General features: G+C 47.0%; 7 protein-coding genes across 7 annotated transcripts; 4 read left to right on the top strand and 3 right to left on the bottom strand.

Annotated features, from left to right (window-relative positions):
* Positions 1–126: 126 nt before the first annotated feature.
* Positions 127–520, bottom strand: BDW43DRAFT_261673 (uncharacterized protein). Its single transcript, XM_032040335.1, has one exon. It carries the CDS (start codon positions 462–464, stop codon positions 216–218), a length of 249 nt encoding a protein of 82 aa, XP_031905285.1. The 5' UTR covers positions 465–520; the 3' UTR covers positions 127–215.
* On the top strand, positions 498–1,260 carry BDW43DRAFT_261672 (uncharacterized protein). The gene has a single exon (XM_032040334.1). It carries the CDS (start codon positions 752–754, stop codon positions 1,004–1,006), a length of 255 nt encoding a protein of 84 aa, XP_031905284.1. The 5' UTR covers positions 498–751; the 3' UTR covers positions 1,007–1,260.
* Positions 1,261–2,358: 1,098 nt separating this feature from the next.
* On the top strand, positions 2,359–4,218 carry BDW43DRAFT_261670 (uncharacterized protein). Its single transcript, XM_032040333.1, has 2 exons — positions 2,359–2,534; positions 2,598–4,218. The coding sequence occupies exons 1-2, from the start codon at positions 2,433–2,435 to the stop codon at positions 3,690–3,692; spliced, it is 1,197 nt and encodes a 398-aa protein (XP_031905283.1). The 5' UTR covers positions 2,359–2,432; the 3' UTR covers positions 3,693–4,218.
* Positions 4,219–4,974: 756 nt separating this feature from the next.
* BDW43DRAFT_116694 (elongation of very long chain fatty acids protein) lies at positions 4,975–6,956 on the top strand. Its single transcript, XM_032038014.1, has 2 exons — positions 4,975–5,947; positions 6,000–6,956. The coding sequence occupies exons 1-2, from the start codon at positions 5,156–5,158 to the stop codon at positions 6,825–6,827; spliced, it is 1,620 nt and encodes a 539-aa protein (XP_031905282.1). The 5' UTR covers positions 4,975–5,155; the 3' UTR covers positions 6,828–6,956.
* An 858-nt stretch (positions 6,957–7,814) lies between these two features.
* Positions 7,815–10,349, bottom strand: BDW43DRAFT_261663 (putative MFS transporter). Its single transcript, XM_032040332.1, has 7 exons — positions 9,618–10,349; positions 9,463–9,565; positions 9,247–9,410; positions 9,026–9,186; positions 8,741–8,972; positions 8,241–8,688; positions 7,815–8,157 (listed from the first exon to the last, which is right to left on the bottom strand). Exons 1-7 carry the CDS (start codon positions 9,870–9,872, stop codon positions 7,991–7,993), a joined length of 1,530 nt encoding a protein of 509 aa, XP_031905281.1. The 5' UTR covers positions 9,873–10,349; the 3' UTR covers positions 7,815–7,990.
* A 4,918-nt stretch (positions 10,350–15,267) lies between these two features.
* BDW43DRAFT_306303 (uncharacterized protein) lies at positions 15,268–15,845 on the top strand (the record flags this gene model as incomplete). Its single annotated transcript, XM_032046002.1, has 3 exons — positions 15,268–15,327; positions 15,515–15,632; positions 15,691–15,845. 3 exons carry the CDS (start codon positions 15,268–15,270, stop codon positions 15,843–15,845), a joined length of 333 nt encoding a protein of 110 aa, XP_031905280.1.
* A 1,481-nt stretch (positions 15,846–17,326) lies between these two features.
* BDW43DRAFT_306302 (uncharacterized protein) lies at positions 17,327–19,827 on the bottom strand (the record flags this gene model as incomplete). The annotated part of the gene is made up of 4 exons (XM_032046001.1): positions 17,327–17,374; positions 17,432–17,805; positions 17,880–18,747; positions 18,808–19,827. 4 exons carry the CDS (start codon positions 19,825–19,827, stop codon positions 17,327–17,329), a joined length of 2,310 nt encoding a protein of 769 aa, XP_031905279.1.
* Between the last annotated feature and the right edge of the window lie 6,374 nt (positions 19,828–26,201).

Genomic DNA, 26,201 nt, shown 5'->3' with positions numbered 1-26,201 from the left:
ATCAATAGGGCTATTAGAAATGAATTTGCTAAATCCAAATTTCAGCTCTTAAATATATATTATTCCTCGATATACAAAGAAGTAGAAATAAATAATTAAATAAACCCTACCTAACACGAAAAGACACATTGACGGCCCAGACCAAAATACCCGAAATCACATCTAACCGGCCCAACCAAAAGCCTACGACACCAGCGCACACACCACCAGTAACTCTACGACCGGGTATTCCATCGGTCATTATCATCGATCGATGAAATAGACGACATATCATCTAGATCTCTGTTCTGCGTCGTACCCAGACGATCACTCGACTTTGAAACCTCGGGAACAGCATCACCGTCTCTATTCGCGGGATCATCGAACGGCGAGAGGGGCCATTGCGAGGTCCTAGACGTATGCTGTTCGTGTAAACTACTGTTGGCTTCTGTTAAAGCTATTGGAGCTCCAGCGGGTGCGTACATGGAGTGAACCTGTTCGGTGAAGCGGCCTTGGGCGCCGTTGCAGCTGTCTGATGATGGCGGCGGCGGTAGCTCTCGGTTCAACGACTGGGTATCTGGGATTGGGGGGCTCTGGTTGTGGGGGCTGCGGAGGACCATGGTTGCGAACGAGGTTCGCTCCGTTGGTGTGAACGCGTAATCCCAGGTGTGTTCGTTCTTTGGTAGTGTTTGTATGAGGGTTGGACTTGTTGGGGTTGGGGGTTGCTTTCGGTGACGGCGTCTGAGAGAAGCAGAGTAGTAGTCCTACGAAAATGGCCAATCTGGAGAGGGAAACGGGGACCACGATGGCGATTGTCGTTTTGGTGCTGAGGCCGCCGTTGCTGCTGCTATTCGCTTCTGTTTCTCTGAATGTTGACGGGTTAGTAGTTAGGATTAGGGTGGATGGTGTTGTAGGCTCGGACGCAGCTGTGGTGGTGGAGTCGAGGGATAAGCTTGGGGCCCATTGGGCTACAGTATCGAATGTACTCCGGATCCTTGGTGGATATGGGAGACCTGTACGTTCGTAGACTATTGGTGGCATCGCCACGGTTGGCTCTTTTGGTGAGATGTGAGATGGGGGAGTCAAGGCTGGTTGCAAGGGCGATATGGTAGTTTTGGTTGATCCAACGCGATCCGGGATAGAGTTAATTTTCTTCGAGGAGTCGGTGTCATCCGACTGCACAGAAGTTAGGATTGTCTGGATCATTTGTCGGAGTGTTGATGTCGTCTTGAGTGGGTCTGGCAGGAATATGGTACTCGTTGTAGTGCCATATGGTGGAAACTGTCCGCCAGCGCCCAAGGGAGGTCGTCAGTTCGATTACCCATCGCACCAATAGCCACAATCCTGCCTTTGGTGGGCTTGGTGGACGTTTAGATGGGACGGTACAGCGAAGAGGTCTTTCAGAAGGCTCATTATAGGACGGTCCATGTCTTGCCTTTTGCAACAGAAGTATATAGACGTGATTTCTTTAAGAGTTGTAGACCCTATTATATAACTCAAAGCTCAAGTACGTCTAAGGATACTATTAACAATTGCCCGCACGAAATAACCAGGAAGCAAAGTGGGAAGGCCGCTTTTACGAGAAGAGAATACGGTGTGTGAAGTACTGCCAACAACAGAACTAAGTCAGGGATGAAACACTAAACGCGTCCGAGTCTCACATTAGGCGTAACCTACTCCATCACCGAAAGCCAAGAGGAAGAAAATAGAGGCCCTAATCGACCAAAATATAACAACATAGTTCGCAGAGATGATACCGTTCAGAGATGGGCTATGCTTGTGTTCCCGGTATAATCCATAATTGGTATGCAAAACCAGCAAGAGAGTAGAGTAAGAGTGAGGGTTTGCAAAGGCAAAGAGCCTAGAGATAAAGAAAGGAGAGGAGAGGAATCTCCAGACAAAGGGAAGCTGACATGGTGCAGTATCGCTCCGTAGCTTTCTCATTCCTTGTTGCTATACTTTCCTACTAATAAACAATAAGATCCGCGACCACCAATCAGGACGACACCATAAATACGAACCACTAACCCCATTGGGTAGGGAATGATGAAGAGTAGGGCATACTGATGTTTAGAATGCGGGACATCAAATTACAAGAGGGGTTCCTGGAACCTTGAAATGGTTACACTGAAAGGTGTTTGTGCCCAAGTGTTGTATGGACGTTTTGCAACAAAGAACACTAAATACATGTGTATAGCACAGTAAAAAGCAAATAAAAATGAAATAAGATTAATACTCACTGTAGAGTACGTTGAACAGAGCCCACGTGACAGTACGGAGATTGGAGATAATGTACAAAAGCGGCACTAAGCGGCACTAAGCGACATCCGGTTAGACTCAGTAATGATGTGACATACCGCTCTCGTTCTTATCATTATCATCCACCTCGCATTGGATTCAGATAGCGCTAAGCCGTGCAAGGGACTCTTTGGTGAACCGAGACTGCAACCACAATGGGTGGAATCAAAGGAGTTTTCAAGGAGGGCTGGCACCCCAAGGGTAAAGAGGGCCAAAAGGAAAGCTGGAGGGGTGACTTCAAAGGCATTAACCAAGTGGTGTGTTACCACCATCACAAGAAAGCAACCGAAGGCAGGCTGACACTGCAATTTACACTGTAGGCCGGATGGATGGGGAAAGGGAAAGACAGGGATAATGATCGTGAGGAGCACATATCGAGGCCTCTTTCATCGCTCAAGGACCCAGCGGCTTTTGGACCACCACCGAAGCATATCAACTATCATGGTGCCGCTGCTGTCCCGAATCAAACAACACCAGACCGGAGGGGCCTAGGCGCCCCCTTATCGCAGGAACGGATCCATCAACAGAGTGTTCGTCAACAACAAGAGGAGGCCGAAGCTGAGGCAGAGTCCGAGAAACCAGCGCCCCCTCCGTTGCCATATCGTGCAAACCGGACAGGGGTAGACCCAAGTACCCTCCCACCTCCTCCAGTTAGACGCATGGGGTCACCTGCGGGTCCTGCAGCTTCTGGAACTAAGCCAAGTATCCCGCCCCGGATTCCTCCACGAACCAATTCCACACCGCAGTCCCATCCACCTACCCCTCCGCCTGCATACTCTCCCCATTCAACAGCAGAACAGTCCTCGGATGGCTACCTGAATCAAGGGGCTACTTCCCGCCTTGCTCAGGCGGGAATTTCCGTTCCCGCTTTTGGAATCGGGAGCCGTGGCGATTCCCCGAGGTCTGCTTCCCCAGCTGCCACTCCAAGTGGGTCAATTGGTCAAGCACCAGTCAGTGAGCTACAAACGCGATTTTCGCAAATGAGAACCGGATCGGCGAGTCTATCTCAAGCCCCTCCCCCGCCAGCTCGAGGCAACCTATCTGAGTCCTCGGCGGATGCGCAGAGTACTACATCTGCAATCAGGGACTTCCGCGAGAAACACGATGACAAGATTCAGGCAGGAAAGCAGAAGCTCAGTGGTTTCAATGAGAAGTACGGGATATCCCAGCGCGTAAACAGCTTCTTTGATGATCGGAAGAGTTCCGCGCACTCCGACTCAGCTCCACCCGTGCCTCCTCACCCCAATCTCAGTCGCACCAACTCTTGCATTGATAGCGAGACTCTAAGTCGAAAGAAGGCGCCACCACCGCCTCCTCCGAAAAAGGCAGGGATGCGATCTACTCCGGTGAATGCGCCGTCTCCAACGCAGTCCCCGACACCTCCCCCGGTGCCACTTGGAACCAAACCACGCTGAGCGGGGGGTTGATCATACCACTAGTCAATACCCGCTTGGATGTTTGTCTTCTTGTATTTCTTTTCTTTCGTTCTCGTATCATTATTCTCATCTTTCCTTGACTTGGCTTTCGTGCCATGTAAAGGTATTTTCCCGGCATCGAAAGTTGTTGTAGCGATTGTACCATTACTAGTCCGGCGTTAATTTATTGAGGCATCACACCATTATCATTGCGGTTTATATAGCGTTGGGTGCTGTACAGACAAATACCAGCCAATATTCAATTCGTAGCCTGGGTCTAAGTACGGACAAGGTGTCCGTTTGTCATGTCAGGGACATTTTCCACTGGATTGAATATGGCCTTTGCAGTGTGTCGATAGAAACATTATATTGAGAAATTGAAATACGGCCTTGATGATATGTCATTAATCTGAATTCAACAAGTCAAAGCAAATCCTCTGGAGGGAGTACAGTGCATATATCATAACATGGTAAAACCTCCCTGCCGTGGATGCCTGAGGACAGAAACAGATGACTCAGCGGTCACGAGTCATGCAACCACTACTTACCACTTTAGTAGTAGAATGATTGACGCCTCTTGGAGAACCATGGCAAGGAAGCAAGTTCATCATCATACCACCATCATACTGAAGGACTACCTACTGCTATCGATCCAATGACAATCAGCTATTCGTGAGTCTGTCTCAAGATTTGTCCCATTTTTTACGAGCCGAGGGAAGACTAAAATAATATTTAGTATAGATCTATGCATCAGGGAATACGTCGCGCGCGACCAATTAGAGAGCACTGGTCCCTACACTCAGCCTAAATGATACGGCGCAAATCCCTTGATAAGAGACTAATTATTGATAGGACTACCTAGTGAAAGTGCATGAGAAACTCCTTGTTCACAAGACAGCATCCAAAGATCTAAAAGAGATGCTTCCTAGATAAATGTTGGGCCGAGGTCCTCAGCCCGTTCGTCAGTGCCAAATTCCCAACAAAATGCATCGCGGCTCCACTTCTAGAGATAATCTTCGCTCCGATTGATCCGAACCGTTTGGCGACCCCAGAACTCAAAGACGAAGGGCTTGGTTTGTTTGGCTGAGGCCAGTCGATCATTTATCTTCCATGCATTCTTCTTTTTTTTTTCATCAATTGCCTCATTGTCGACCGAGTTGATCCTTTATCTGCTGCTAGGGTCGTCCTGCATTCACTCGGGCTTTTCATTGTCTAGCTCCAGAGGGGATTGATCGTGTTGCATATTTAATAGCTCTTCTTTCTCCTTGCCGACAACCGTTGTGCTCTGTATCTTTGTTTCATCTCTTCTTTTCCCATAAAATCTTTTCCCGCTATCCGCAGGAGAAATTGCTATCTTACTTCTCTCCCTTTATATCCTGAGGAAGTAAGCATTCATTCTTTGTATAGAGTGAATTTCATATTTCCCCTTTCTGACCTTCCCGACGGTCTGGGCTTCTATCACTATGTTCGATCTGAACGTCGAGACCGCGTCGGGCCCAGCCGTCGTGCGCATCGGCTTCCCGCCCGCCTCCTTATTGAAATTCCCCCCGGACGAGCTCCCCACCACTCTTCCAGCTCCTCAGGTGTCAGAGCCAACATGGAATCAGCCCTTTAACATCCCTCCTACCCTTTATAACCAATTACTTGACGTACGCGTCCCCATAACCATTGCCAGCGTGTACGCCGTCACCGTGTGCCTGCTCAATCGCGTGAACAAGAGTCGTGGATACAAGCCTTGGGGATTCAGTCAGTCAAAGCTCTTCAAGCTTTTCGTCATCCTTCACAACGTTTTCCTGGCCATTTACTCCGCATGGACTTTCGCCGGCATGTTCCAGGCGTTCCGGAACTCGTGGCCGGGCCGGGATGACCCCAACGGCCTCATCGGTGTGACAGATGCGCTCTGCAAGATTAATGGTCCCCGAGGCTACGGTAACGCCGCCACGTACGACCCTTTGACCAACCAGTGGTCCATCCAGAATCCTGAATACAAACTAGCCGACGGCGGAGTGCCCGACCCCACTGATGTCGGTCGGATGTGGAATCAGGGATTGGCATACCTGGGCTGGATCTTCTACTTGTCTAAGTTCTACGAGGTATTAGATACCGCTATTATCTTAGCAAAGGGCAAGAAGAGCTCGACCCTGCAGACTTACCACCACGCCGGTGCCATGATGTGCATGTGGGCCGGCATCCGTTACATTGCCCCTCCCATCTGGATCTTCACCCTGGTCAATTCGGCAATCCATGCAATGATGGTACGTATGATTGGTTGAACGCATAACTTGCAGCGTACTAACTGCGAACTAGTACACCTATTACACCGTGACTGCTCTGCGCATCCGTGTCCCCGGCATGATTAAGCGTTCCCTGACCTCCATGCAAATCACACAGTTCCTGTTTGGAACCACTATGGCCGCTGCCTACCTATTCGTCCACTACACTCTACCTCCCCAGTCTACGGCTGCTGCTACTGGACCTGCTGTTCGCTCCACTGTGGCCGCGGCAACCGCTTCCGGCGTGGCACCTTGGCTCAAGAAGCTCGGTTTCCGTGCCGCTGGCGCGGAAGGCATTGCCGAAAACGTCGGCTACGCGCCGGAAATTCCTGGCGCTACCTCGAATCCTCATGTGGGACCCATGGTTACTTGCATGGATACCAGCGGCCAGGGCTTTGCAATTTGGCTCAATGTGACTTATCTTTTGCCCCTGACTTACCTCTTCGTCCGCTTCTTTATTCGCTCCTACTTGTCTCGCAAGGACCCTAGTCCCCAGCAAACCATTCACATGCACGCAGCTGAGAAGGCCGGTCTTGATGCTTTGATGCGTGTGAGCCGTGAGATTCAGAAGTCTGTTGAGATGAGTGGCGAGACCAGCGAAGCCACCGAGGATGAGGCAATCAACAAGGTCCAGGCGCTCCGGAAGAAGTCTCAGCAGACCACCGCCGATAACTCTCCGATTCGGACACGCGCCTCTTCGAAGCAGAAGGCACTTCTTGCCCACAATCAAGAGCCTGAACAAGGGTTCTCCCCCGTGAAGAAGGGTGCCAAGCAAGTCACCAAGGAGGAAGCCGAGGCATCCACAGATGTTTCCGGCGTCCAGGACAAGAATCCTTACGATGTCTTGAACAGGAATGCTTAGATCCTCGCTCTTCAGCCTTGAAAATATCAAAGATGAACAACAATAATACAGGAATAAGAAGACATCGAAAATCACCTTACACTGACTGGGAGACTGCGTTGTGTCTTATACCCTATTACGACATCCTATAGGCAGCCAACGCGCACCAATCACAATCTCACTAGTACACGTTCTAAAAACGTTATCCACGGCAAGAAAAGAATGGATATGAGTCCCACGAACCTCGTGTACACCTAGCGTATCACCATCACTGACCCATGACCCGATCTGGATACCAGGGGTTTCCTTTTCGACTTTCACCACGAAGAAAAGATCCAAGTCTTAGCACTGTAACATTAGTTATTCGGCTGGTTTTCTTCCCCCTTCTCTTTTATACCTACAACTCCTCTTTTTCTAAGTTTTTTTCTGATAGATTCCTCGTTTTTCATGTGCATATGTTAATAGCAACAGCTGGATCTGGATCATGGAAACCCCCTGGAAATAATATCTTAAGAGCGCAAGATATCTAAAAGCATTATTTTATTCTATTACCTATGTCACCTTATACACGCATATTTACATAGTTCCCATAGCACTCTTACTTTTCCGTATTCCAAATCATTGACTTCCTACACAAAATATAACCGTCTTCACAAGGGTGATAATCCGCCTACCCGTAGTAACAAACACGGAAGCATTCCCAAATGTTTAATCATATCATTTTCCTTTAATATGTCATCAAATTTATCAATAAGGACTCAAGCACCTTAAGTGATGTCTTGTAGGGGCAACACCTGTCAGCAATGTCTATATCTATCCTCTGCTCTCGCGATTATCCAGTCACTTACAGGATGTTGGTTTATGACTCGAGGAAATCAATCCACGAATTTACGAATTTACGAATACGACACTAAAAATTCAAAAATCCCAGAGAAGATAAACAAACAGCCTTAGCATCGATCAGGGAAATGGGAATTAATCGCTTGAGAAAGATAATAAAGTTTCACGGCTTCATTCATCAGACATGAAATCCTGTCATGTCGCATCATATACTCATCATAAGAGACTATTTCCGAGATTCTCGGCATATAGGAGAGCATAAAACATAGTACATGTTTCCGCCAGTAAAGGAAAACAAGTTTTGAAAATAAAAAATACCGAAAAAATACTGGACAACAAATTCGTTAAACCAAAAAACGGAAGCCGCGCGAGCCGGCCTGGCCCGGGACGGCGCCAAAGACAGGCTCACCGCGGTCGAGCTTCTTGTTCAGGCGGACGAGGATGATTCTAAGGATGGTTGCGGCGACGATGGCGATGAACGCTGTCACGGAGTTGACGGCCATAGCGGGGACTGGGGGTATGTTAGTATTGGGTTTTTTTTAACCATGTGCAGAGGGTGAGATATAGGGTTTGTTGGTTTGGGGGGGCACATACTGAAGCGGGGGGCATCCTTATCGGGATACATGTAACTGGCGTAGATGCTGCTGGCATTACTGACACAGTTAATGGCGGCCAGGGCGGCGGCACGCTTGGATGCAGGACGAGGGAGAGTGGCGGAGATCCAGCCGAGAGCGACGACGTAGCCCGAGTAGAATGATGGGACCATCAACATCATGGCGAGGTAACGAGGCGCGATGCTTGTGGTAGCTGCGGCGATGATGAAGGCGGCCACGGACACGTACAGGGGAAGCGTGATGTGGAAGTAACGCTCGCCGGTACGATCGGAGTGCCAGGCATTGGCGAAGGCACAGATAACTGCCAGGCAGTAGGGGGGAGCAGTCAGGCAGAGGGTTTTGATTTTGCCGTAATTGAGGGTCTCCACGACGGTGGGGAAGAAGTTGGTCACAGAAGCGGACGAGACAATACACAGGATGAGCAACATCTGAGCAGGTTAGCACGGTTTCACCCATCCCTCAACCAGTTATCTAACGTACCAGAAGATAGGTCTTGATGTCGGTGAATGCGAGTTTGATGCCGTACATGAAAGACTGCTGGTCGCTGTCCACCCAATCATCTTCACCAATATCTTCCTCCAGACGCCAGGCAGCCAGCTCCTTCTCCTCATCGGAGAGCCATGATGTTGTACGAGGGAAGTTGGGCAGAATGAAGACGGCACAAAAGGCAACGAAGATGGTGATGGCACCTTCGATGATGAAAAGCCACCGCCTTTAGACAGGGTTAGCCACGTATCAGTATTGTGGACCGCTTCGATTACGTACCACGCACGAAGGCCTCCTTTGCCTTCCATGTTATCAGTAATTCCTGCAGCAATCAAGCCAGAGAAAGCACCCGATAGCAAGGAACCAGCATAAAGGGCAGCAGTACGGAATCCAAGCTCCTTCCGGGTATACCATGCACTCAGGAAGTACAGACATCCAGGCTGAGAGGTGTAGCAAGAACGTTAGTCTAGGGAACCTTGGACAGATTCGGGGAAACATACAAAGTAAGCAGCCTCAACAAAACCGAGGAAGAACCGAATGACGACAAGGCCGGCATAGTTCTGTGCAGCAGCAGTACACGTGGAAATGATACCCCACAGCATCATTGAAGTAGGAAGGTAGATAGCGGGCTTTCCGATCTTGTTCAGCAACAAGTTGGAGGGGACTAAATTGTCAGGATAACACGCTCATACGACCAGGAAGTCAGACACTCTTACTCTGCATCAACAGATAACCCACGAACAGAATACTGACACAGGTGGGATATTGTTGGCCATGCAAGCCCAAGTCCTCTGGAAGACCAGCCAATCGAGCGGATGCCTTAAAGTGGTTAGCCAAAGCAAATTAAGATATCGAGTAGAATATCACATACAATGTTGTTTCGGTCCAGATAATTGAGAATGTACATGATGATCAGCATAGGTAAAAGGCGAATGTCAATTTTGCGAACTAGGGCCTTCTCGGCCTTGTCCCGTTCTTCTGGCGACAGGCTTGCCACATAGGCAGGTGCCTCTTTCTTAGGGTTGGGCTTGTCGGCATTAGCAACGGCGCTGGACACAACCTCGACATTGTCGACATGGGACTTGTCAATGTCAATGTCCCCATCCTGGGAGTTTCTGCGAGACATCGTCCCGTCTTCTAATCCTGCTTGGGTATCTTAAAATGTGAAAAAGACGAAAAAATAAAGAAGAAACAAGAAACAAGACCAGCAGGACGAAGCGGAGACGACAGGGGGTAGAGGTCTAACAAGGGAAGAGAAAAGGAAGAAGAAAAGAGAGGGGGAGAGAGGAGAGAGCGCCGTCCGGGATCATGCATCCAGACTCGGGATCAGGGACCTTTTTGAGTGAAAACCCGTGAGCCATGCAGCTATGACGACCCGCCGTTGGGCGTCCCGACATATTCCCATACCGGGATGGAGCTTAGCCAGTCAATTAGACATGGTTGAGACACAAGGAACGGAGCCACTACCAATGGGGAAGCTGAAGGCGGGGAAAGAGACTGGGGAAGACCGAAGTAAGAAGATGGAGGTCTGGAGACCGGGGAAAAGCCGTCAGGGAATCAGGATGCAGGAAACCGGCCGGGATACAAACAAGCGAGTGCGAGTGGATTGAGTTGTGGGATGATAAATGTGGAGAGACAGAGAGAAATTGGGCGTGGGGGGCGTTTTTGTCTTTTTCTCGTCTCTCGTGACGAAAAAAGTTGTCCCGTGGGGGGGATTTCACTCCCTTCCGTGGGGGTTACAGTCATGAACTTTCGGCACTTTTCCCTTCAAAATGATTTATAATAGATCTCGTCGGGATGAAAAGTCAACATTTTGTCTCATTGGTTGTTAATCTTACAATCAACATGAGATCTATCTATCCCGGGAGAGAAGGCTTAAACCAGCCATAAAAAGACTTGATTCTGATCAAGCTTTTTTGCTGAGAAATGTATGTAACATTGTGTGTCCTCTTTCAAGGTTTATTATTCATACCGACCCCCGCGCCTTCACGGACATTCCCCGTGGGCCGCGACTCGGGGGACCATCTCCGGTCCCAAGATCTCGGCTACCCGTCCTACACTCAGAGTCGGTGTGAGATTATGCTACTCCATGCCGACCAAAAATGGTTATAAAGTCGCCACTAAGTCCTGATACCCTTCGTGAGGAGAGGATACAGTATCATACGTCATGCCCCCTACAGTCTCAAGTCAACACCAAAACAACGCCAAACGAATTAGGGCTTGCAGATCGGCATACATCGGGTTGCCTCGGCATGTGCTGTTGGACTCGGAAAGGAGAGCCACTCATGTGAGGTTCACTGCCTTTTGTTTATTTATTTATTTAACACACCGTTTCCGTCAATGGCATGTTCAAAATGAGTTCTCTAAAACTACAGTGAGGGAAAGCCCAAAGAGGCGGGGGGAGGTTTAGTTTTAGTCATATTTGGTCGATATGGCTCACCCAAGCTCCTCGCCGGAAATTCAACCCCTGCCAAGCTCCAATTCCTCCAACATTACTATGAATTGCTTTGATGTTGGGGTGTCACCGCATAAGAGAATATAGGTAGCAGGTAATAGTGGTCGGTTAACTGCATTGCTAAAACAGGAGGGACTAGATTTTATGTAGAGTAATACTCGGTTGGCTCTTCGGTGACCCATGGAACGACATCAAATTTTTTGGTTATAAAGTGGTGCCAAGCACCACGCTCACCACATCAGGCACTGAGCGGCACTGAGCGGTTATATCCACTGCAAGGTTCTTTGCTTGGTGCGTTTTGATGAAGAGGTACTCCAGGGATAAAAGTATCCATGCACATTGTTCTTCTCAGGCCACCAGACCGATATAATCGATTTTGAGCCGGATTGTATAGAGGTGTGAGCGTCAAACACGTATCAAAAGGTATCAAAAATATGACCTTCCCAAACATGTGCCTATGCATGCCTACTACCTACATCTAGTGATACCAGACCAGAAACATTACTATTCGTCAAAACTAGATCTAAGGCCCACCAGTACCAAAGGCGTATTACGATTGTTGTTGGTCATCTGCGTTGTATTCTCAGAGTTCAACACTCTCCTTCCAAGATCAAGTCCTAGTCCAATTACCACATAGGTCCACTTAGCTTTATTATCAATGAGATTGGCCACTGCGATACATAGAAGTCAATCTACTGCAATATGTCTTTATATGTCCAAGGGCTTTCCATCGTTTCAGCCACTGCAGTCATGGCGTATATATCCCTGAAGCTCCGTCTAAAGTGTTATGGGCCCTACAGCACAAACTAGTAGATCTTTGTAGCAGGCCACCAGGTACAACCAACAGAACTCCCGGACTGAACTCCTTCCAACTATCTCGACACAGCCGTATATGTATCCAATTTTTGGCTCTTCGTCGTCTTTCCTTTCCTATTGCGGCATGTTCAAGTAGTAAAACCTGTAGATCTCTCAATGAATGCCTCGGCTATGGAGTTGGCGTAGGAGACGTACAGAAGTAAGTCTACTCGACATTTATAGACGGTTCGAAATCCCTTCCAATGTGCTAGAAATTATAGAGGAATTTAACACTCTGCTTGAAGCCACAAAAGCCCCTATTCACTAGGTATGATCATATGCCTGCAATACTAGGCAATTTCGTGGTCAATTTCAACAGTAGAAAACAGGTAGTTAGACTGTGAATAATTCTTACGTGCGTTTCCTACCACACCGTCAAACATACGTTTAAAAGCTACCCCCGGGCTTGTCTTTCCATGTACGTAGTACTCGATTCTGTGAGAAACGACCAGTATATAGAGGCTAACATGCAATACGGAGTACACGCATTCCGCAATGGCGAGCCCCTAAGTCGGCATATCAATAGCGTCTTGAACATGCCTACCACTTATGAAGAGTATCTACGTCTTTTGGATCATCGTGGTGCATTCCTAGCACGAAATAAATCACTAGTGACTTATGTCCCGTTGCTTAGGTGGGGCTAGGGGTCTGAGATATCTGAGATACGCTAAGCTGGAATGTAAGTTTATGTCAAATCCTCACATATTGATATATCAAGACACGCCTTTCACTCTATCAGATACTCTACAGCTATGATTCACGACGTCAAAAGCACGCAAACGCATCCCCATTCTCATTCCCAGACCACCCAGACAGGCTCTATACAAAGCAAACGACAGAAACATCAATGGCAAATCCAACCATCCCAACTCCCTATCGAAATGTATTTACTCCAATGGCCCTCCAAATAGACCAGAATACCAATGCAGCAACATATTCAACAGGGTCAAGGCTGCCACGCGCAAAAGGGCTCTATGTATGGCGCTCGATAGACATAAACTGAGGCTCGAGTCAAGCTCGCCAGGCACTTGGCCGCTATCCTAGCTATCTGTTTCAGGGCTATGGCCAAGTCAAGTCAGGCTTACACATCCTATAAGGTGGGTCTCAGTAAGGTAGAAATCCTGATACCACTGAAATCGACATATCACCGGCAGTAAGAAAAAAGACAAGTCCTTCACCAGCAAACCGTCAAGTCCGCGAGTCCGCAACAACCTAACAGCCGAGAAAACAACCGATAGAATCCCGACTACCAAACAAAACTTTTGCCAAAATCTTGGGTGAATTCTTAATTCTTCTCCACACCGACTCCGTTCCTTCAACTCTTAAAAGGGCAGGGATCATCTAAGTCAGGCTGGGTGATTATCTTTACCCCGAGTTCATACTCAAGATTCACAATCGTTGTGGCAATAGCCCGCGGTCTTTACGCAACAGTACCATAGTACAATAGTACTAAAAGAAAAAAATTCCCCCTACAAAACCACCCCCTGCACCAATGAAGAAAATTCGGGGAGACAACCCGAACATTTATACTGGGCCTTTCATAAAATGTCCATTTTTCGGCAGAACTCGCATGATCAGACGATTTATGGCCACTGAAAATTGCCGATGGAAGTTTTTGATCAAAAGTCACTTAAGTAAAAGGTTCCGGATTAGGGTTTAGCGGCTAACCCCCACGCCCCAACTGGCCCACGTTACGTTTAGAGGTAGTATTGAATTTATGCTCCACGCCGCTTTTGTCTTTTGCTTGTTGGTTAAATGGGAGAGAAGATTATTTGTTGGGTTTGGCAGGGGGTGTTGATTTAGGCTGTATGGGTTGGGGCTTTATTGGTGGGTTTTGGGTTGTGGATATTAAATATGTATGATTCGTTGTACTTTTCCTTGTAGGGTGTTGGGGTGACTGTGGTTCGGTTTATGAATGGTGTTCGGGTTTTCTTCTATGCGGAGATGGCGGGTTGGATGGGGTATACTTTACGTCCGAGGTCTCTGTTTCTGACCTGCTGGTAAAGCTATTGTTTATTCTGGTGTCGTATTCTAATCCAGGTACTGCTAGTAAGTATTGTTTCCGCAACTTGACTACAGCTATTACGAATACACTAAGTAAAAATGCATATAAAAAAGGCCAAAGGCTATATGTACAATTTGAAGCGCATTTTATTCCAGACAAAGGTACTTCTATAGGTACAGACAGCTCCATAACCAACACAGCCGGAATCAGTTAGCCTTATCGGCATTAAAGCTCGCCTTGCAGAAGACAATCGAATCACCTGCTTGACTGAAAAGGTTGCTGCACTGGAAGTGGTCGGACTTGTCGACATTGCACTGGCCAACCTTCTTGTCGTCAGTGGTGAACAGGCCGTAGTCACGGTTCTTGTAGATAGCTGCCTCGCAATGTCAGTACCAGATCCATGGAACCTATTGGTGCAAAGGACACAGAGTACGTACTGTAGTGGCCCACGCTATTGTTAAACTCGAGCTCAGGAGGGTCATCTACGCAGCCTTTGCAGCGCACACCCTGGAAGATCACATGATTGTCGACGTCGCCACAGTTGGGCGGGCCGTTGAGGAAGAAGGATGGGTATAACCTGTACGATAGTCCACGGGTCTAGTGTTAGTAAGGCAAAGCATGATTTGGTTAGACTAACAGACCACGATGTTATAGTTTGTTTTGTTGAACGCGACTGTTAGAGTGGACACAGCCCTGCTGGCTAGTCAGGCTGGATTCTGACTATTCCGCGCTGTAATAGTCCAGGTAGTTCTAAGAAGACATAGAGTGATAGAAGAATGGAAGAACGATACAAGGAAGGAGGCGAATAAATAGCTTAAAGCTTCCGCCTTAGAACAGTAAATAATTGTGATTTGTATTTGATATGAATGGGAAGTCCTATATCCTATATAGCTTCGAGGGATATTAAAAGTCTTTTAACGTAGCTTCATGCATATTCGGTTGGCGATCTGCAGTAAAGACACCATTATATGGCAGAGGGCTAGAATAGTAGGAAAAAAGATGAATTTATCAAATGCTGGGTAGATAGAGAAGATATCGAAATAGAATCGTATGATACGATCAGAAAATGATCAAATTAGTGAGCCCTCACGACTATTAAGAAGGCCTAGATACGAGGAATCATGGGCCCTTCTATATGTGGCCACACGATCAATCAACCGATATCCTACTTTAATCCAAAGGTTCTTCTCTCCCCACAACCCCATCATGAAGCTCATCCTCACCACCCTGGCCGCCACCCTCCTTGCTCCCATCGCTGCTACTAGAGTGAGAGCTGCTTAGAGATCCTTATGAACTCAATTACAACTTATGCAGTTGACGGGAATACAAGAACAGCCCCAAAAGCGATGAAGTTATCACACAATCTACACCAGAGGCCACTTATCGTATCTTGATTTCCTTGGCCCTTTTTCTCCTTACCATGATAGAGCAAAGCCTAACTATTCATATATAGGTTAACGGTTACAGTTTGTCAATGGCTTTTCTGAAGAAGTATCTTTTAATCACCACGTCTGATATCTCCCTTGACTTCGGAGCAAATCTGAAATTTGTCGACGCGCCAAAGGGTCTTGGTATGTTGTGAACGAAGACCTGATCAACAGAATGGCCACTGGTACTCTTCGTTTACAGAGAGATGGTACGCTCTACATATGAAGGCTAACGTCGATCCCAAGACTGACCCGGTAGCGCAAGGTGTGGTCAAACAAATGCTAGTCACCGCTATGAGCCATCTGAAAGATCCATCAGATGCGTCGCTCATTTTGGCTTTCAAGAATGGAACTTGAAATGCATTGGTCGGCAGAGTATCATCCTCCAAATCTTTTATCTGAATATTTTTGGTCGCAGCGATATGGTACTCCGCCGTCGAGATCATAACTTATAAGGGCAAACCTCTAACGCTCTTGCCTATCGCGAGGCTAAGGCTCCTTACCAACTGGAAAAGGGGTGCTATCAGAATATGCTCTGCATAATTATGGGATTGAACATCACCTTCGCACACAACTTACCCACCTTTCGGTGTACGGACTTTACAGTGATGGTACCGATTATACCTTTCTGAAGATCTCTCAGGACAGAGTATTTCACTCAATCGAGGTACTGTCGGGTAAATCGCCAGGGGCTGCCGAACTATTCATTTCTTGAGTATGTATATTATTGAGATCAAGAGAACTACACCCGTGAGCTAACCAGGTAAACAAGTACCATCCACCCAATCTAAGCAACAATAGCATATAAGACCAGGGGCAACCAGGCCAAGTGTTACAAGAACGGAGCTTATCTTCTTTTCTCATATTGAGTTGTTATGCTCAGCTTTGATCACCCTAGTTGCCTTGTCTCTTATGAGGATTTGCCGGTCTAAGGGTTGTGGGTTCAGGAGGTACACTCTATTCAATGAAATATTTAAGCCGAAGAATGATAAAATTCTCATATAGGGAAGAATAGTCTTGTCTTTCAAGAAGTGGTACACCCTTATGATCATTACTGCCCTGAGAAGGGCAGTAAAATGTTGCATTCAACTAAGCAGTCAATAAACAATAAACTAGACCAGATATGATAGACCAGTCCCTGAAAGCTGTACAAAAGACATGCGATGCATGAAAAGCGAGTAGCGCTGAGAAAATGTGATACTAAGACTCTGAGACAACAGTCAAGGAAATGTGGCCCATTTTCAAGCTTGTAAAAGCACAAAATAAGAGACCCGATGGCTCTGATGCAACTCGACTGCGGTGAAACATAGGTAGGAGAAATTAAAAGGATCCGTAAGCATAATTGGGCTCGAAGAGAAGTAAACGGAACAGGTCGAGGCTCAAAGATCAAAGCTCAAAGTTCGAAAGGCAAAGTAGATCGGAGCCAGAGGGTCAAAAACGATCGAAAGGGAAAGGGAAAAAAAATGAAAAATTTGCACAGCTCCAATTTTCAATCCATTCTTCGATGTAAAATCCACAGATTTCAACGCATAAAATGAAACCAAGCTGGTAGCGCCTTAACACCCAGAACATAGCAGAGACAACGAGGGAATGGTCGGATTCGCGGATTTCGGCAGATAAAGTGAAAGGGGCGTTTGCAATGGCCACGTTGGCAGATTTGAAGACGCAACCCAAATGTTGCTCTAAGAAAAGCACGTCTACGAGTCAACACACCAAGGTTGGAGAACCACATCATTCATAGATCCAACAGCCGTCCAGAGTAAATGACACAAACGTCACCCAGAAAACGAAGAGAGAGCGAAAAATGTAAAAGACAACGCCGTTCGAAATGCAACGGATTAGAGGAAGTGGGTATAAATTTTCGAGGTCTCATGAACTTCCATCTCCTGCGATGATGTTAGCAGTTGGTAACTAAAAGGTGAAGAGATGGCGACTTGACCCACCATTTTGAAGTTGTTTAGCTCCTCTTTGATTTGCTGGGCAAGGAGAGGGGTCAGTCGGTTGCAGGTTGCAATATCCCCGCGACGATCATATTCGCCGCTCGGCCATGTCTCATGGAACTGGATACGGGGGCTGAAGACAAGACTTTTAGGACCTGTTGGGGCTGTGATAGAAGCTCCTTTAGAATCGGGGAACCGCCCTTCTGGTAGGAAATCGTCCTCCCCAGCGATTCGAACCGCGTCAGAGCGTCGATTGTCGGATCGTGTTTGGTCCTCAGGAGTGCTAGGAGCGCTAGAATGAGGTGAATCGCTCCTAATCATATTTAAAGAGCGCTCAGCCTGCTTGCTCGCGGGAGCAGAGTTTGCTGCGTCGGTTTCTGGTCAGGCATGTTAGATTATGAAAGTCCATTTCGATCCAGAGCGAGAGAGAAAAAACGAAAAAAAGACTCACTCTTGAGTATACCCTTTCTTACCGCGGCTAGAACTTCGGCCCGCTCCTTATCACCTCCCACAATGCTCTTACGCGTTTGGGAATTCTCTGCAAGGCTATCTTCGGCGGTCGACGAACTTTGGGCTTTAGGTTCTATCTTGGGGAATACAGTCCCACCGCGAGGAACATCTTGCGGGTCTGGATTAACAGTTACGCTTTTCCGTTCCGCTTCAATGTTGACCACGGACAGCTGAGGTGCCATAGGCTCAACGACGACACCATCATTGGAAGACATGCTCACAATCGACTTAGGGCGGAATAACCCAACAAGAGACCTGGTTGATCGTTTCATCCCCTTGCCCATCTTCCGGAGCATGATCGAGGCTGACGATGCCGTGGAAGAAACAGACAAATTATCTGTGGAGCTGTTGAAGAAGCGGCCTTGGTGATGAGAATAGATACTCTCACCAAGACCACTGGCTTCCTGCTGTTCAGCAATGGCGGCGTGTTCGGGGCCTAGTTCCTGCTTCAGTAATTCCCGTCGAGCCTTCTCTGCAGCAATAGCCTCCTTCTTGTTCTGACTACTCTGCGCAGAAGCCTTCAAGAGCTCGGATGCACTTCCGAACGAGAAAGCCCTCCTCAACCTGGATTTCCCCGGTCTCTTGAAGTCGTTGTTTGTAATTTCTGCGAGACGTTGTGTCGCAAGACTCTCCGTTGGATTGCGTTTTTCTTTAGGTTCTGCTTTTGCAGGTGCAGTGTTCTCGGGTTTGGCATCTTGCGTAACGGGTTGGGACAACGGGGAGGGCTTTGAAGTTCGTTTTGTATCATCAGGTTTACCAACGACCTTGTTCGAAGACGACGCAAGCTCTGTGTGCCCTGTATCACGAACCTATTTGATGTTAGTTACACGGTGATATATGACCCGGGAAGGCTATCACTTCGCTCTTACCGAAGAGGTTGAAGAATGGGCGGAATGGCTGCCTCCCGAAACATCTCTATGAGACTGTGCCGAATTGGGCCGATGAGTTGTATCGAAATAATCATGCCCACTTGTTGTCGGAATTGGAGATGACGATGGTAAATGAAGCTGTAGATTAATGAGACCAGCATTATCCATGTTTCCCCAGCTCCGCCGCCTATATCTCTTAGCTAGTTCCGGCTGCTTCTCCATCCGCGAAGAATCATCTGCACTAGGCACCCGGTTGTGGCCAGGTGTACGAGAAACATCCTGCACCGGGCCTTTAGATCCAGACGCATAGTTCGACTGTGACGAATGGTCATCCGTCGTCCCAGAGGGAACACGGGCAGACCCAGGTGCGTTCATCGGTGTAGCGGCGGGCTGCGAAGCCCCTGCACCATCCGGTCGACGTGTCCCGCGACGATACCGGTCCGGCGACGGGCGGGCAACAGTCGGTGATGATATGTTCATGAAGTTGGGAGAGGGTGGAGAGGGGAGGTTGGCGGTGGATAAAGGACGTAGAGGGGGTTCACCACCACCACGCGGTTGCCTTGACGGAATGGCGGTGTCGTCTTTGGACATATAAGATTGAACGGAAGAATTGGAAGAGGATGTTGATACAGAACCAGCTGCAGGGTGATTGACAAGACGCGAGTTAACTCCGGGGTATGCAGGACTCGGAGACACTTGAGGGGCTGATGGAGCAGAGGACGTTCGATGATCCGGTCTCAAATGAGGGGACCATGACTGCCGATTTGACATGTTGGGTGAATTGGAGAGGTTGGGAGTGCTAGTAAAAGCATAGGGCGCCACAACCTGGTGGCCTACCCGGTAGCTCCCTGAACCACCGATAGTATTGTATGTGTTCCAAGACATGGCCGAGTTCCGGGAGTTCTGCGGTTGCGATGACTGAGTGGAGGATGTGAAGGCGCCCGAGGAAGAAGAGGGGCGAGTCTGAAGCACAGGGACCGTGCCACTTTGTTGCGGGATTGTCTGTACCAACGCTGCCATGGTGTTCTCCTCCGCTAACCGGATGGAAAGGGGTTTGACGCGTAATAAACGACGTCTGGAGGATGCGATCTCAACCGAATAAACTCGCTATTATCCGTAGAACGTAAGTGGAGGTAGGTCTAGGGGCAGGAGTAACTCGAGGGAGGAGAAAGGAAGAAAAACAGAGATTCTGTACCACAAGCCTGTCAGCTAGATTGCACAAGGAGATAAACGTCGGCCAAAGATTGGTTGACGAATGATCGATGACTCCTTCACAATAACCATGTACTCGCGCCTCCTAGGAAGGATATTGGAAGTCCGTACCTGTTCTAGCAGATGCAAAAATAGATTATACAGATACGACTTGAAAGGAAAAAGGAAAATCGCTTCGGTAAATGCGAGAATGAATGCTGTCGAAGACGCAGAAAATTGAAACGAGAGGCTCGAGGATCGAGAGAGTTCAACGACAAGGCGAGAAGGAACACAAGGCTCCAAGGATGGCGAATGCTGTCTAGAGCGGTCGAGCCATGTACAAAAGCGAAATCGAAAATGAGACCAGTAAATGAAGAAATGGAGATAACAGGAAAGATAACAAAATAGCCGACAATGAACAAGAAGTGAAGAGAAAAAGAAGGAAAGGGAAAGAAAAGGGGAGAACCAGATCCTCGGAATGGCACCTAATCTTCTGACTTTAGCAGAAGATGGGCCGTTCACTGGATCGGAGGAAATTAATGAGGATGAGATGGAGAAAAGACGAGGTAGAGGGAGAGGAAAAAAAGGGAAGAGGAGCAAGAGGGGTTGAAAGGCGTGGAATGGAAAGGGAAGGGAATAGGGAGATAATGGGGGAGGTGAGGATGGTGTGGAATGGATGCTAGTCAACTTTAGGGGAATCGTGACAGGCAGCGGAGACAAGACTGACGGCCGGTCCTTTCCAAAGAACGCGAGTAGAAACAATTTCAGGTACCGCAAGGAACCACAGAACGCAAGTAGGAGAGAAAGAAAGAAAAAAAATCAGAACACACGGGAAAAATAAAGATTAACAAAAACAAAGTCACCTACACTTCGTCAACAATCACAGTTGAATTAATTTATTCAAAAATGAAAATAACAGCTTCGGAGAGGAAATTTAAAATAATAATAATAATAATAATAATAATAATAATAAATAAAAAATAAATAAATATATATATATATATATGTATAAAAATCTGAACGAGGGTCGAGAACTGATTTGTCCTATTATCTTTCCCACTTGTTGCTATTATTGCACCAGCTGCAAGTCATGCTAAAAAACCTCTCTGGCGGTGCACGCTTCGTTTTACTATAATTATGAAATTTTTTCTTCTTTTCTTTTAAATTAAAAATAATAATAATAATTATATATCTGTACAGATAGAATACTCTGACTAAATCTTTTCCGGCTAGTATCTAGGCTGGTATCGAGAATTGTTGGTATATTAATATCATATTAAGTTCTCCTGAATCTCCTCTTTACAATTCATCAGCCAACCACTCATTCATGTGTAAGACAACTCTGGGGCTGTATCGTAAAGAAACTCCATATACCCTTTACGGAAAGCCTGATACAAGTAGAATACTAGTTGCTAAACTCCTGTTCAGACGGAGTTGCCTACTGCCACCTTACATAAATAGTAGTATTTCCACCAGGCCACTATGACTCGGATCCTCCGTCTCTCCCGGCCGTCAACATAGTTACTTACATAGTACCTCGAGGGTACCGGTAACCGTACCAAAAAGGTATGCCAAAAATACCACAAATACCTATCTCCCGGGCGGGGCCCCCTTAGTACTACTTAAGTTGCTACTACCTAGGTAACTACCAGTAACTCCCTCGTTGGGCTTGACAACGTCCATCTGTGGAATGTATGTATGTACATACCTAGGTGCTAGGTAGGGACAAATTTGCTACCTCTTAGAAAAGCACGGTCACGGGAATCCCGACCGGTATTAATATAGGCCTTCGCTCGTGGGATGGATGTATAATATTTATCTTTGTGGGGTAAACGCTGGATAAGAGAGAGCTATTCGATTTCTTCTCCCTTTTTAGGTACAACCTAACGAGAAGATAATCATACGGTAAATACTCAGTTCGCTTATGTCTAGGTATAAGTAGTAGTACCTGATACCTCATAAAGACCCTATGCATCCATACGTAGCAACAAATCTACGATCAGCGGCGTCCTTTTTTTTTTACGTTTAGTACTTTTATTTTTGACCATCCTAATGCGGCAGAGGAGGGGGGACAAAAAAGCAAGAACGTGCTGGGTGCATGAGGCCACGACCTTTGGGGCCATTTAATTTCTAGTAAACCAAGTGAAGCGCGATCGCTTGAGCAAATTGGACGCTGATTTGCGACCACACGGTTGCTAAAACTCTTAGCTGTTACGCCATCACAACTAGATGGAGTCGCCCCCGACTCAAAACCACGGAGATTCGGAGAAACATCCTGGAGATAGCTAGTCTTTGCCACTAATGACCTAGCATGAGTTGTTGTCGGTCGCTACATCTAGTAGACGTAGACATATCCATATCTAACTAACAGGAGGCTATCGATGGAGCATGGACAATTACTCTATGCTGTAGTAATAGAAAGAACTTGGTCTATCTACTTACGGAGTTCCTAATAATTCAGACCTTCAATGATATACCGAGCTTGATGTCATCGGCGCCTGTCATCCCCGACCACCGGAATAGAATAAACGCAGACGATGATCCTCAAGATTTTCGCCATCTAGTTGAGTCATCGATCTTATGATTCCACTTCTCCTTCTCCTTTTCTTAGTTAGGACATACAGTGCTAAAAACAATAACAGCAACTCCTACGATCTCTTTTCCATACCCCTGGTAATAATTCTTGCAACCGTGGAAGATTCCCGCGATCGGGTTCCGTGGATCAGGGAGCTTTTGTTCCACCAACCTAATCGATAACCCGCACCAGATTGGTGAACTGACCATTCTCGCGTCTTGTCACAGCCTCCTACACTTCCGGTCGTGTACCGTGGATACCCAGCCTAGCAAAGAAGCTAACTCCGAGGCAACCGATGGAACCGTCTCTGTAGAATATGCACTAGTGGACTGTGTGCATGTCGGTGATGTCAGGCATCTCACTCAACTGATCGCACGTCATTTTTCTAATGTCCAGACGAAATATTCCCAACCCATCTGCAAGGATGTGATGTGTATATATCCCCATGTAGTAGACAGTTATATACCGACATGATGGCCAGGGTATGAGATGGTGAGAGAAAGGAAAGGAGAAAGTTAGAAGAGATGAAGTAGAAAACGTGACACATTTGGATGTGCCTAATCAATGATAAGACTAATGTACATTCAAAAGGAAATAATCTCGAAATTAGGATTTAGTCTACTCATGCAGTGCAAGATGCATTAATATCCATTAGCACATAAGCATTAAATCTGTCGAAAGTAGATCTAGTTGAGATTCGAATGCTTCCCAGGCATTCAATAAAGAGATAGAGGTATATATATATATTTCTTTAACTTCTCGATATACAAGGTTAGGAAAGATACTGAAAATGTTTAACTATACCAAGTAATGCACAGCGACCAATACCACAGTGAAACATACCATACTCAAAAATTAAGTTTCTGGTACCATACGATTCTTGGCTGTCTTAAGGGAACCGGGAGACTGGCAACGACCCGTGGAGTACGAAAGAAAATGGCTCGCTTACCTACTAAATCCTATAAGCCGTTTTAAACTCCCAAGGTTTCCAATGCGTTGGGATCATGAAGTGAGGGACCTAGGGAAACTTCAATAAATGCGCCACGGGATCTCATCTGACTCTCAGACCGTTCTCTGCTCTTTCTTTGTATCCATGACATTTTGTCGGTGTAGCCGTTGATATTTGAACTGGATCACATATGGCTCACCTGTTCGAGATTTTTGCTTCGGAATCAATGGGGGAACTGTGATCTCGGTTGGGTTGAGCCGACATGCATGCGGATAATCGGCGGCCCACTTTTTTTCTTTCTTTTTTTCCTTCCAACATATCGGACCATACCTATTATGGCCGTCCTTAGCAAACGAACGGTCGGCTATTTCATAATGGACCGTCTCCGTAGTTGTTGCCCTCAGCTTTTCCAGCATAAAAAACCTACATTTCCTAACACCGTAATCAACTATTTCCTGTGGATTTATATGAGGAGAGAAAACAAGAAAAGTTAGTTAGTCGCTCACGCAGATCAATGTAAGGAGTTCCCGCGTGATCGACACTACAAGCCAGCACTTGATTCGACTCCGGGCCTTTGCTCGCCAACCGCGTCACTTAAATTGACGGCGGCGGGTGCATATCATGGACCCCCATCCACCGGGTTTCAGATTTCATTCGACAGTCAACAGCTCATCATTCTCCACATTCTGCCGTTCACGCAAGAAAGCGAAAACTCTTATCAAGATTGTGAAAGTTCCATCAAACCAGACGAGGAAGTAATTGCTCCGCTTTGTTGGGATTTTCCCTACTGACGCGGCACAGTTGTCGTTTCATCTGCAATCTTATCTGTGCTCGTTTCCGTAGAAGGATTGAGGGGTACCGGACCTTGGATGGATCCCTATCCTAGTATCTGATCCAAGGCACTGGACACCCCTGCGAGTCAGGATATAATCAACCTTTAAATTCTCGTGACCTAGGAGTCACCTAACGTGGAATGCCATCCACGCTGGGGTTCCCTCCTCTCTCCTACTCCATGGCCACACTCCAAATGCCTTGGGGTGGGGAACTGCGGCAGTGGAAATTCCTACAGGACCCGAACCCGAGAAGCGGAAGGGTGGGTGTTATGAGAAGTATGGAGAAAGTATCATACGGTGCGGAGTCACACCGAACTTCAATCTACAGACGATGTACCATGGCTCCATCGATTTGCGGGAGTGTGATGGAGAACAAATGTAGAGGATGGAGCTAAGTGGATATGAATTGGTAATTCGTACGAAGTGGCTCCTTGATACGGGGATAGGGATCCTCAGTTCAAATTGGCAGGAGCTCCGTTTCATTCGCCCTTATCGTAAAAGAGCAACTAGGTTTCATTGTCATTGTCTATCCCCAAAATTTTTCCTAAGTAGTATCATCTACACAATCCGGAGATTTTCGTTCAAACGCCTCCCGGGGGGGGGGGGGGGGGGGGGGCAAGAGTTTAAATCAACCCTGAGCCTCTTTTTTGGTTCATTTTTCTAATTTTTCATTTCCCTTTTCTTTCCCTCTATCTTACCGTGTTGCCCGACCCTCTCCATGAGGGTTTATCCTGCCCACTGGCAAAGAGAGAAAAAAAATTAGCCCCTCATTGAACTTTCTACCTAGCAGCTGTCACTTGCCCAATGCGGAGTGCAACTCTCCTACTCAAGAGGTGATTCATCTTATGACAAATCTCACTATATAGTTACCGATTGCAGGGTTGGGTTGATGATGACAATCTGGGGTTCCAACATGACAACAACTCCTACGTGGCCAGAGCAAAACCCGGTGTGATTGGAAGATCAAGCGCACGTTCCTCTTGTCAATTTATTCAGGAACCCCGAAAGCTCTCAGGGTGACATGTGTAAAGGGAATAGTCAGTACCCATGTCTACACCAGTCCCTTCCCAGGTAAGATCAACGTTGTTCCAGGGGCGGTGTTATAATAGAAGGATCCAACAAGGGGCGATCACGTCTAATCCCAGTCGCCAGATGAACAAAGATTGCGTAGTTACATGGTATATCTGGGGGAAACAACCGAAAGTGTGGAGTACAGTAGGCTTGCACTGGAAAAAGCGCCAAAAACATTTGATACGGTCGGCAAAATATATGGTCATGGATTTCGAACTTGTGAATGATGCACAATGCTCACAACTTGTGCAAATGTATGCTTAGGTAATTATACAATGCTGGAGAAACCATGGGTAGTACAGTCTTTTGTTTTACTCGGTAAAGGTACCTGACGGTTGGGCCATGAACCCAGCAAAGTCAATTCTTGGAAACTCTGCCTGGGTTTCCAGGCACGGTTGGATGTTTTCCCCGCATCTGCCTCATCCACATGTATGGAGTATCAGTCCTACAGAGTACACAATCTTCATTCAACACCCTTAATACAAAGAACCTTAGGGTATTTAACTAATCTATATGGCAATAGGTTCAATACATGGTTTATTCGCTTTCCTCTATGTGTGGATATAGTGTCCTTTAACTCTTTTATATATATAAATGTATGTTTCCACTGGTTACATCTCACCAAGCATACAGGACAGTCCATGATGCATTGCAGATGCCTCAACATGAAACAATAACATTACCCAGGAATATCCCACTTGGACAGTTGATGGGGATCTCTATATCTCCGCCGAGGTATTCACTGCTCAGGTCACACAGCGTCTCTTTCGTACCA

The sequence above is a fragment of the Aspergillus alliaceus genome (genome assembly GCF_009176365.1).
Source record: "Aspergillus alliaceus strain CBS 536.65 unplaced genomic scaffold BDW43scaffold_3, whole genome shotgun sequence".
In the NCBI taxonomy this organism is placed as follows: Eukaryota; Fungi; Ascomycota; class Eurotiomycetes; order Eurotiales; family Aspergillaceae; genus Aspergillus; species Aspergillus alliaceus.
Note: the sequence above shows the minus strand (reverse complement) of the source record. Positions and strands in the feature narration are given on the sequence as shown.